At 40.0% G+C, this 12,280-nt stretch overlaps 1 protein-coding gene across 1 annotated transcript in view; it reads left to right on the top strand.

Annotated features, from left to right (window-relative positions):
- The window catches only part of LOC110491048 (histone-lysine N-methyltransferase PRDM16), a 135,281-nt gene that overhangs the window by 71,719 nt on the left and 51,282 nt on the right, over window positions 1-12,280 (top strand). The window contains exon 11 of the mRNA XM_090201595.1: window positions 10,532-10,701. Within this exon, the coding sequence (XP_090057721.1) occupies window positions 10,532-10,701 (170 nt within the window). The remainder of the gene's footprint in view (window positions 1-10,531; window positions 10,702-12,280) is intronic.

The raw sequence follows: 12,280 nt of genomic DNA on the forward strand, positions 1-12,280 counted from the left end.
TGTAGATATGTAGTGGTGTAATATTGTAGTATGGTGGTATTATACATTTAGTATTGTAGATATGTAGTGGTGTAATATTGTGGTATGGTGGTACTATACATTCAGTATTGTAGGGGTGTAATATTGTGGCATGGTGGTATTATACATTTAGTATTGTAGATATGCAGTGGTGTAATATTGTGGTATAATACATTTATTATTGTAGATATGTAGTGGTGTCATATTATGGTATGTTGGTACTATACATTTAGTATTGTAGATATGTAGTGGTGTAATATTGTGGTATAATACATTCAGTATTGTAGATATGTAGTGGTGTAATATTATGGTATGGTGGTATTATACATTTAGTATTGTAGATATGTAGTGGTGTAATATTGTGGTATAATACATTTAGTATTGTAGATATGTAGTGGTGTAATATTGTGATATAATACATTTTGTATTTTAGATATGTAGTGGTGTAATACTTTTGTGTGGTGGTATTATACATTTAGTATTGTAGATATGTAGTGGTGTAATATTATGGTATGATGGTATTACACATTTATTATTGTAGATATGTAGTGGTTAAATATTGTGGTATAATACATTTAGTATTGTAGATATGTAGTAGTGTAATATTGTGGTGTGGTGGTAATATACATTTAGTATTGTAGGGTTGTAATATTGTGGCATGGTGGTATTTTACATGTAGTATTTTAGATATGCAGTGGTGTAATATTGTGGTATTTTACATTTAGTATTGTAGATATGTAGTGGTGTAATATTATGGTATGGTGTTATTATACATTTAGTGTTGTAGATATGTAGTGGTGTAATATTGTGGTATTATACATTTAGTATTGTAGATATGTAGTGGTGTAATATTGTGGTGTGGTGGTATTATACATTTAGTATTGTAGGGGTGTAATATTGTGCTCTAATGGTATTATACATTTAGTATTGTAGATATGTAGTGGTGTAATATTGTGGTATGGTGGTACTATACATTTAGTATTTTAGATATGTAGTGGTGTAATATTGAGGTGTGGTGGTATTATACATTTAGTATTGTAGGGGTGTAATATTGTGGTATGGTGGTATTATACATTTAGTATTGTAGATATGTAGTGGTGTAATATAGTGGTATAATACATTTAGTAATGTAAATATGTAGTGCTATAATACTGTTGTGTGGTGGTATTATACATTTAGTATTGTATATATGTAGTGGTGTGATATTGTTGTATGGTGGTGCTATAAATTTAGTATTGTAGATATGTAGTGGTGTAATATTGTAGTATGGTGGTATTATACATTTAGTATTGTAGATATGTAGTGGTGTAATATTGTGGTATGGTGGTACTATACATTCAGTATTGTAGGGGTGTAATATTGTGGCATGGTGGTATTATACATTTAGTATTGTAGATATGCAGTGGTGTAATATTGTGGTATAATACATTTATTATTGTAGATATGTAGTGGTGTCATATTATGGTATGTTGGTACTATACATTTAGTATTGTAGATATGTAGTGGTGTAATATTGTGGTATAATACATTCAGTATTGTAGATATGTAGTGGTGTAATATTATGGTATGGTGGTATTATACATTTGGTATTGTAGATATGTAGTGGTGTAATATTGTGGTATAATACATTTAGTTTTGTAGATATGTAGTGGTGTAATATTGTGATATAATACATTTTGTATTGTAGATATGTAGTGGTGTAATACTTGTGTTGTGGTATTATACATTTAGTATTGTAGATATGTAGTGGTGTAATATTGTGGTGTGGTGGTATTATACATTTAGTATTGTAGATATGTAGTGGTGTAATATTATGGTATGGTGGTATTACACATTTATTATTGTAGATATGTAGTGGTTAAATATTGTGGTATAATACATTTAGTATTGTAGATATGTAGTAGTGTAATATTGTGGTGTGGTGGTAATATACATTTAGTATTGTAGGGTTGTAATGTTGTGGCATGGTGGTATTTTACATGTAGTATTTTAGATATGCAGTGGTGTAATATCGTGGTATAATACATTTAGTATTGTAGATATGTAGTGGTGTAATATTATGGTATGGTGTTATTATACATTTAGTGTTGTAGATATGTAGTGGTGTAATATTGTGGTATTATACATTTAGTATTGTAGATATGTAGTGGTGTAATATTGTGGTGTGGTGGTATTATACATTTAGTATTGTAGGGGTGTAATATTGTGCTCTAAGGGTATTATACATTTAGTATTGTAGATATGTAGTGGTGTAATATTGTGGTATGGTGGTACTATACATTTAGTATTTTAGATATGTAGTGGTGTAATATTGAGGTGTGGTGGTATTATACATTTAGTATTGTAGGGGTGTAATATTGTGGTATGGTGGTATTATACATTTAGTATTGTAGATATGTAGTGGTGTAATATTGTGGTATAATACATTTAGTAATGTAAATATGTAGTGCTATAATACTGTTGTGTGGTGGTATTATACATTTAGTATTGTATATATGTAGTGGTGTGATATTGTGGTATGGTGGTGCTATAAATTTAGTATTGTAGATATGTAGTGGTGTAATATTGTAGTATGGTGGTATTATACATTTAGTATTGTAGATATGTAGTGGTGTAATATTGTGGTATGGTGGTACTATACATTCAGTATTGTAGGGGTGTAATATTGTGGCATGGTGGTATTATACATTTAGTATTGTAGATATGCAGTGGTGTAATATTGTGGTATAATACATTTAGTATTGTAGATATGTAGTGGTGTAATATTGTGGTGTGGTGGTATTATACATTTAGTATTGTAGGGGTGTAATATTGTGCTATAATGGTATTATACATTTAGTATTGTAGATTTACAGTGGTGTAATATTGTGGTTTAATACATTTAGTATTGTAGATATGTAGTGGTGTAATATTATGGTATGGTGGTATTATACATTTAGTATTGTAGATATGTAATGGTGTAATATTATGGTATGGTGGTATTACACATTTATTATTGTAGATATGTAGTGGTGTAATATTGTGGTAAAATACATTTAGTATTGTAGATATGTAGTGGTGTAATATTATGGTATGGTGGTATTATACATTTGGTATTGTAGATATGTAGTGGTGTAATATTGTGGTGTGGTGGTATTATACATTTAGTATTGTAGAGGTGCAATATTGTGCTATAATGGTATTATACATTTAGTATTGTAGATTTGCAGTGGTGTAATATTGTGGTATAATACATTTAGTATTGTAGATATGTAGTGGTGTAATATTATGGTATGGTGGTATTATACATTTAGAATTGTAGATATGTAGTGGTGTAATACTGTTGTGTGGTTGTATTATACATTTAGTATTGTAGATATGTAGTGGTGTAATACTGTTGTGTGGTTGTATTACACATATATTATTGTAGATATGTAGTGGTGTAATATTGTGTTAAAATACATTTAGTATTGTAGATATGTAGTGGTGTAATATTATGGTATGGTGTTATTATACATTTGGTATTGTAGATATGTAGTGGTGTAATATTGTGGTGTGGTGGTATTATACATTTAGTATTGTAGGGGTGTAATATTGTGCTATAATGGTATTATACATTTAGTATTGTAGATTTACAGTGGTGTAATATTGTGGTTTAATACATTTAGTATTGTAGATATGTAGTGGTGTAATATTATGGTATGGTGGTATTATACATTTAGTATTGTAGATATGTAGTGGTGTAATATTATGGTATGGTGGTATTACACATGTATTATTGTAGATATGTAGTGGTGTAATATTGTGGTAAAATACATTTAGTATTGTAGATATGTAGTGGTGTAATATTATGGTATGGTGGTATTATACATTTAGTATTGTAGATATGTAGTGGTGTAATACTGTTGTGTGGTTGTATTATACATTTAGTATTGTAGATATGTAGTGGTGTAATGTTGTGGTATGGTGGTGTTATACATTTAGTATTGTAGATATGTAGTGGTTAAATATTGTGGTATAATACATTTAGTATTGTAGATATGTAGTTGTGTAATATTGTGGTGTGGTGGTATTATACATTTAGTATTGTAGGTGTGTAATATTGTGGTATGGTGGTATTATACATTTAGTATTGTAGATATGTAGTGGTGTGATATTGTAGTATAATACATTTAGTATTGTAGATATGTAGTGGTGTAATATTATGGTATGGTGGTACTATACATTTAGTATTGTAGAAATGTAGTGGTGTAATATTTTGGTATAATACATTTTGTATTGTAGATATGTAGTGGTGTAATATTATGGTATGGTGGTATTATACATTTAGTATTGTAGATATGTAGTGGTTAAATATTGTGGTATAATACATTTAGTATTGTAGATATGTAGTGGTGTAATATTGTGGTGTGGTGGTATTATACATTTATTATTGTACCGGTGTATTATTGTGGTATGGTGGTGTTATACATTTTGTATTGTAGATATGTAGTGGTGTAATATTGTGGTATAATACATTTATTATTGTAGACATGTAGTGGTGTCATATTATGGTATGTTGGTACTATACATTTAGTATTGTAGATATGTAGTGGTGTAATATTGTGGTATAATACATTTAGTATTGTAGATATGTAGTGGTGTAATATTGTGATATAATACATTTTGTATTGTAGATATGTAGTGGTGTAATACTTTTGTGTGGTGGTATTATACATTTAGTATTGTAGATATGTAGTGGTGTAATATTGTGGTGTGGTGGTATTATACATTTAGTATTGTATATATGTAGTGGTGTAATATTGTGGTATGGTGGTGTTATACATTTAGTATTGTAGATATGTAGTGGTGTAATATTGTAGTATGGTGGTATTATACATTTTATTATTTTAGATATGTAGTGGTGTAATATTGTGGTATGGTGGTACTATACATTTTGTATTGTAGATACAGTATGTAGTGGTGTAATATTGTGGTATGTTGTTATTATACATTTAGTAGTGTAGTGGTGTAATATTGTGCTATAATAGTATTATACATTTAGTATTGTAGATATGTAGTAATTTACTATTGTGGTCTTATACATTTAGTATTGTAGATATGTAGTGGTGTAATATTGTGGTATAATGGTATTATACATTTAGTATTGTAGATATGTAGTGGTGTAATTTTGTGTTATGGTGGTATTATACATTTAGGATTGTAGATATGTAGTGGTGTAATATTGTGGTATAATACATTTAGTATTGTAGATATGTATTGGTGTAATATTATGGTATGGTGGTATTATACATTTAGTATTGTAGATATGGAGTGGTGTAATATTGTGGCATGGGGGTATTATTCATTTTAGTATTGTAGATATGTAGTGGTGTAATATTGTGGTGTGGTGGTATTATACATTTAGTATTGTAAGGGTGTAGTATTGTGGTATGGTGGTATTATACATTTAGTATTGTAGATATGTAGTGGTGTAATACTGTTGTTTGGTGGTATTATACATTTAGTAATGTAGATATGTATTGCTGTAATATTGTGTTATGGTGGTATACCATAACAGTATTGTAGATATGTAATGGTGTAATTTGGTATGGTGGTATTATACATTTAGTATTGTAGATATGTAGTGGTGTAATACTGTTGTTTGGTGGTATTATACATTTAGTAATGTAATGTAGTAATGTAGATATGCATTGCTGTAATATTGTGTTATGGTGGTATACCATAACAGTATTGTAGATATGTAATGGTGTAATTTTGTGGTGTTCTGGTATTATACATTTTATTACACATATTGTAGATGTGGAGTGGTGTAATATTGTGGTAGACCTAGACAGAGCAGGTGGCTGCAGGTAGACCTAGACAGAGCAGGTGGCTGCAGGTAGACCTAGACAGAGCAGGTGGCTGCAGGTAGACCTAGACAGAGCAGGTATTTTTATTTTTTATTTTTTTATTTTACCTTTATTTAACTAGGCAAGTCAGTTAAGAACAAATTCTTATTTTCAATGACGGCCTAAGAACACTGCCTGTTCAGGGGCAGAAAGACAGATGGGGGATTTGAACTTGCAACCTTCCGGTTACTAGTCCAACTCTCTAACCACTAGGCTACCCTGCCGCCCCTAGTCCTAGACAGAGCAGGTAGGCCTAGACAGAGCAGGTAGGCCTAGACAGAGCAGGTTGTCCTAGACAAATCAGGTAGACCTAGACAGAGTATGTAGACCTAGACAGAGCAGGTGGCTGCAGGTAGGTCTAGACAGAGCAGGTAGACCTAGACAGAGCAGGTAGACATAGACAGAGCAGGTAGACCTAGACAGAGCAGTTGGCTGCAGGTAGACCTAGACATAGCAGGTAGACCTAGACAGAGCAGGTGGCTGCAGGGAGGCCTAGGCAGAGTAAGTTTGTGTGGTTGCAGTCCTGTTCCATCCTTTATGTTAATGTATTCATATATGCAAATCTCCCTGCCTGTCTTACCCCTCTACCTCCCAAGCCTACTCCTTCTCCCTGCCTGTCTTACCCCTCTACCTCCCAAGCCTACTCCTTCTCCCTGCCTGTCTTACCCCTCTACCTCCCAAGCCTACTCCTTCTCCCTGCCTGTCTTACCCCTCTACCTCCCAAGCCTAGCCCTTCTCCCTGCCTATCATACCCCTCTACCTCCCAAGCCTACTCCTTCTCCCTGCTTGTCTTACCCCTCTACCTCCCAAGCTCACTCCTTCGCCATGTCTGTCTTACCCCTCTACCTCCCAAGCTCACTCCTTCTCCCTTCCTTCTTTCTCTACCTGTACTCTCTCTCTCTCTCTCTCTCTCTCTCTGCTTCCCTTCTCCCTGCCTGTCTTACCCCTCTACCTCCCAAGCCTACTCCTTCTACCTGCCTGTCTTACCCCTCTACCTCCCAAGCTCACTCCTTCTACCTGCCTGTCTTACCCCTCTTACCTCCCAAGCCTACTCCTTCTCCCTGCCTGTCTTACCCCTCTACCTCCCAAGCTCACTCCTTCTCCCTGCCTGTCTTACACCTCCAACTGTTGCATTCACTATAATTGTTTTAAACCTTTTTACAATTTTAATGACCGTTGCAACATTTAGACCACCTCTCCTTTCTTTACCAATGTTCAGTTTATTTATCATACCCCTCTACCTCCCAAGCTCACTCCTTCTCCCTGCCTGTCTTACCCCTCTACCTCCCAAGCTCACTCCTTCTCCCTGCCTGTCTTACCCCTCTACCTCCCAAGCCTACTCCTTCTCCCTAACTGTCTTACCCCTCTACTTCCCAAGACTACTCCTTCTCCCTGCCTGTCTTACCCCTCTATCTCCCAAGCTCACTCCTTCTCCCTGCCTGTCTTACCCCTCTATCTCCCAAGCTCACTCCTTCTCCCTGCCTGTCTTACCCCTCTATCTCCCAAGCTCACTCCTTCTCCCTGCCTGTCTTACCCCTCTACCTCCCAAGCCTACTCCTTCTCCCTGCCTGTCTTACCCCTCTATCTCCCAAGCTCACTCCTTCTCCCTGCCTGTCTTACCCCTCTATCTCCCAAGCTCACTCCTTCTCCCTGCCTGTCTTACCCCTCTATCTCCCAAGCCTACTCCTTCTCCCTGCCTGTCTTACCCCTCTACCTCCCAAGCTCACTCCTTCTCCCTGTCTGTCTTACCCCTCTACCTCCCAAGCTCACTCCTTCTCCCTGCCTGTCTTACCCCTCTACCTCCCAAGCCTACTCCTTCTCCCTGCCTGTCTTACCCCTCTACCTCCCAAGCTCACTCCTTCTCCCTGACTGTCATACCCCTCTACCTCCCAAGCCTACTCCTTCTCCCTGCCTGTCTTACCCCTCTATCTCCCAAGCCTACTCCTTCTCCCTGCCTGTCTTACCCCTCTACCTCCCAAGCTCACTCCTTCTCCCTCCCTGCCTGTCTTACCCCTCTACCTCCCAAGCCTACTTCTTCTCCCTGCTTCTCATACCCCTCTACCTCCCAAGCTCACTCCTTCTCCCTGCCTGTCTTACCCCTCTACCTCCCAAGCTCACTCCTTCTCCCTGCCTGTCTTACCCCTCTACCTCCCAAGCCTACTCCTTCTCCCTGCCTGTCTTACCCCTCTACCTCCCAAGCTCACTCCTTCTCCCTGTCTGTCTTACCCCTCTACCTCCCAAGCTCACTCCTTCTCCCTGCCTGTCTTACCCCTCTACCTCCCAAGCCTACTCCTTCTCCCTGCCTGTCTTACCCCTCTACCTCCCAAGCTCACTCCTTCTCCCTGACTGTCATACCCCTCTACCTCCCAAGCCTACTCCTTCTCCCTGCCTGTCTGACCCCTCTATCTCCCAAGCCTACTCCTTCTCCCTGCCTGTCTTACCCCTCTACCTCCCAAGCCTACTCCTTCTCCCTGCCTGTCTTACCCCTCTACCTCCCAAGCTCACTCCTTCTCCCTGCCTGTCTTACCCCTCTACCTCCAAGGCCTACTCCTTCTCCCTGCCTGTCTTACCCCTCTACCTCCCAAGCCTACTCCTTCTCCCTGCCTGTCTTACCCCTCTACCTCCCAAGCCTACTCCTTCTCCCTGCCTATCATACCCCTCTACCTCCCAAGCCTACTCCTTCTCCCTGCTTGTCTTACCCCTCTACCTCCCAAGCTCACTCCTTCTCCCTTCCTTCTTTCTCTACCTGTACTCTCTCTCTCTCTCTCTGCTTCCCTTCTCCCTGCCTGTCTTACCCCTCTACCTCCCAAGCTCACTCCTTCTCCCTTCCTTCTTTCTCTACCTGTACTCTCTCTCTCTCTCTCTGCTTCCCTTCTCCCTGCCTGTCTTACCCCTCTACATCCCAAGCCTACTCCTTCTCCCTGCCTGTCTTACCCCTCTACCTCCCAAGCCTACTCCTTCTCCCTGCCTGTCTTACCCCTCTACCTCCCAAGCCTACTCCTTCTCCCTGCCTGTCTTACCCCTCTACCTCCCAAGCCTACTCCTTCTCCCTGCCTGTCTTACCCCTCTACCTCCCAAGCCTAGCCCTTCTCCCTGCCTATCATACCCCTCTACCTCCCAAGCCTACTCCTTCTCCCTGCTTGTCTTACCCCTCTACCTCCCAAGCTCACTCCTTCGCCATATCTGTCTTACCCCTCTACCTCCCAAGCTCACTCCTTCTCCCTTCCTTCTTTCTCTACCTGTACTCTCTCTCTCTCTCTCTCTCTCTCTGCTTCCCTTCTCCCTGCCTGTCTTACCCCTCTACCTCCCAAGCCTACTCCTTCTACCTGCCTGTCTTACCCCTCTACCTCCCAAGCTCACTCCTTCTACCTGCCTGTCTTACCCCTCTTACCTCCCAAGCCTACTCCTTCTCCCTGCCTGTCTTACCCCTCTACCTCCCAAGCTCACTCCTTCTCCCTGCCTGTCTTACACCTCCAACTGTTGCATTCACTATAATTGTTTTAAACCTTTTTACAATTTTAATGACCGTTGCAACATTTAGACCACCTCTCCTTTCTTTACCAATGTTCAGTTTATTTATCATACCCCTCTACCTCCCAAGCTCACTCCTTCTCCCTGCCTGTCTTACCACTCTACCTCCCAAGCTCACTCCTTCTCCCTGCCTGTCTTACCCCTCTACCTCCCAAGCTCACTCCTTCTCCCTGCCTGTCTTACCCCTCTACTTCCCAAGACTACTCCTTCTCCCTGCCTGTCTTACCCCTCTATCTCCCAAGCTCACTCCTTCTCCCTGCCTGTCTTACCCCTCTATCTCCCAAGCTCACTCCTTCTCCCTGCCTGTCTTACCCCTCTATCTCCCAAGCTCACTCCTTCTCCCTGCCTGTCTTACCCCTCTATCTCCCAAGCTCACTCCTTCTCCCTGCCTGTCTTACCCCTCTACCTCCCAAGCCTACTCCTTCTCCCTGCCTGTCTTACCCCTCTACCTCCCAAGCCTACTCCTTCTCCCTGCCTGTCATACACCTCTACCTCCCAAGCCTACTCCTTCTCCCTGCCTGTCTTACCCCTCTACCTCCCAAGCCTACTCCTTCTCCCTGCCTGTCTTACCCCTCTACCTCCCAAGCCTACTCCTTCTCCCTGCCTATCATACCCCTCTACCTCCCAAGCCTACTTCTTCTCCCTGCTTGTCTTACCCCTCTACCTCCCAAGCTCACTCCTTCTCCCTTCCTTCTTTCTCTACCTGTACTCTCTCTCTCTCTCTCTGCTTCCCTTCTCCCTGCCTGTCTTACCCCTCTACATCCCAAGCCTACTCCTTCTCCCTGCCTGTCTTACCCCTCTACCTCCCAAGCCTACTCCTTCTCCCTGATGTCTTACCCCTCTACCTCCCATGCTCCCTCCTTCTCCTTTCCTTCTTTCTCTACATGTACTCTCTCTCTCTCTCTGCTTCCCTTCTCTCTGCCTGTCTTACCCCTCTACCTCTCTTCTCCTTTCTCTCTCTTTCTGCTTCCCTCTCCTCCCCTGTTCTTTCTCATTCTCTCTATACTTTTCAATTTCTTTCTCTCTTTCTCTCAATTCAGTTTGATTCACTTCCAATCTTCCATTACCAAAGAAAATACAGAAATATATGAAATCTCTCTCTACCCCCCCAGGTGTAAATACTGTGACCGCTCGTTCAGCATCTCCTCCAACCTTCAGCGGCACGTACGCAACATCCACAACAAGGAGAAGCCCTTCAAGTGTCACCTGTGCAACCGCTGTTTCGGCCAGCAGACCAACTTGGACCGCCACCTAAAGAAGCATGAGCACGAGAACCTGCTCGGTGGGTCCCTGTTCACCTAATGAACCCCTCCCCCTAGATCAGCTGTGTTACCAAGTTTATCAGATATTTTCAAACATCTTATGTCCAAGGCCACCTGTTTTGTAGATTCAGCGATATGTCATTATAACCTCAAATGAATGGAAAAGATAAGTATCATTTCCAGATCTAAAAGCACCTGACAAACATTGGTTTTGGAGTTGAATGTCCCTTTAACATACAGTACATGCTTGTTATTCACAGCCTCAAAGAAAACAGCATTTACCTATTTTCTTTTACTGCTGGTGAGTGTACTGTAAATGAAAACATTGACTATGTTGACTACATTAACATGTACATTCACTTTAACTACAGGGCATAGTGAAAGTTTACACACCCCTTGCAAAGTTGTCACATTTTACTTCCTTTAAATAAAACCTAAAAAGGGATTAAATTGGATACACAACCTGCTCCACATTTTCAAAGTGAAATGAATAAAAAATAGAAAATGAAAATGTCTTGATTGTGTATGTCTTCACACCACGGAATACTTGGTGGAAGCACCTTACAGCTGTAAATCATTTTGAATAAGATTCTACCAACTCTGCGCAACTGTTAAAGCAACATTATATCCATTGTTTTTGTCAAAATTCCTCAAGCTCAGTAAATTTGGTTGGAATCATTTATGGACAGCAATATGTAAACCTTGTCTCTGATTTCAAGTAGATTTAACTCAAGATTTAAATGGGACCCCTCAGAAACACTCAAAACCTCTCGGAATGTGAGTGTCTTTGGCATTATTTTTAGTAATTGTTGACTCAAACCTGACGTTTTTATTTTAAGTTAATTTATTTGCCGTGTTGTCTTGCAGTATTGCATAAGGGCCTTGTTGCAAACATAATGGATGATTTGAAATAGATTTTTCAACATAGACCTTTTTACTTTGTCACCAGCCAGTAATGCGTAGGGAATGCAATGATGGGAAACTTTGCAAGTATTGTGGTGGCAGCATCATGTTACGGATAAGCTTGTCACCGGCAAGGACTGGGGAGTTTGTTAGGATCAAAACCCATATGAAAGGTAGAAGAGGTAAAAGTTACAGGAACACCTTCTGAAAAATGCTGACCCCAAGGCACTCCAGAAGGTGGTACGCTCAGCCGAACGCACCACTGTCTGACCTCCAGGACACCTACAACACCAGGTGTCACAGGAAAGTCAAGAAGATCTTTAGGGACCTCAGCCACCCGAGCCATGGCCTGTCCTCCCTGTTTCTATCACTAAGACACGGGCAGTACAGGAGCATCATGGCTAAAACGAACAGATTGGCCAATACCTTCTACCGCCAGAACATCAGGCTGCTGTATAGCCACCACTAGTCACCTCCCCATGTCCCCCTAATAGTTATTCTTATTATTGTTTCATTCACACCTGCACTGTGGGAGCTCGGAGGTTAAGTATTTCACTGTACTGTCACGTTCTGACCTTAGTTCCTTTGTTTTGTCTTTGTTTTAGTATGGTCAGGGCGTGAGTTGGGGTGGGCAGTCTATGTTTTTCTATGTTGGTTTTTGTGTTCGGCCTAGTATGGTTCTCAATCAGAGGCAGG

This window comes from Oncorhynchus mykiss, chromosome 16 (assembly GCF_057628025.1).
Source record: "Oncorhynchus mykiss isolate SJ-2025 chromosome 16, ASM5762802v1, whole genome shotgun sequence".
Taxonomy (NCBI): Eukaryota; Metazoa; Chordata; class Actinopteri; order Salmoniformes; family Salmonidae; genus Oncorhynchus; species Oncorhynchus mykiss.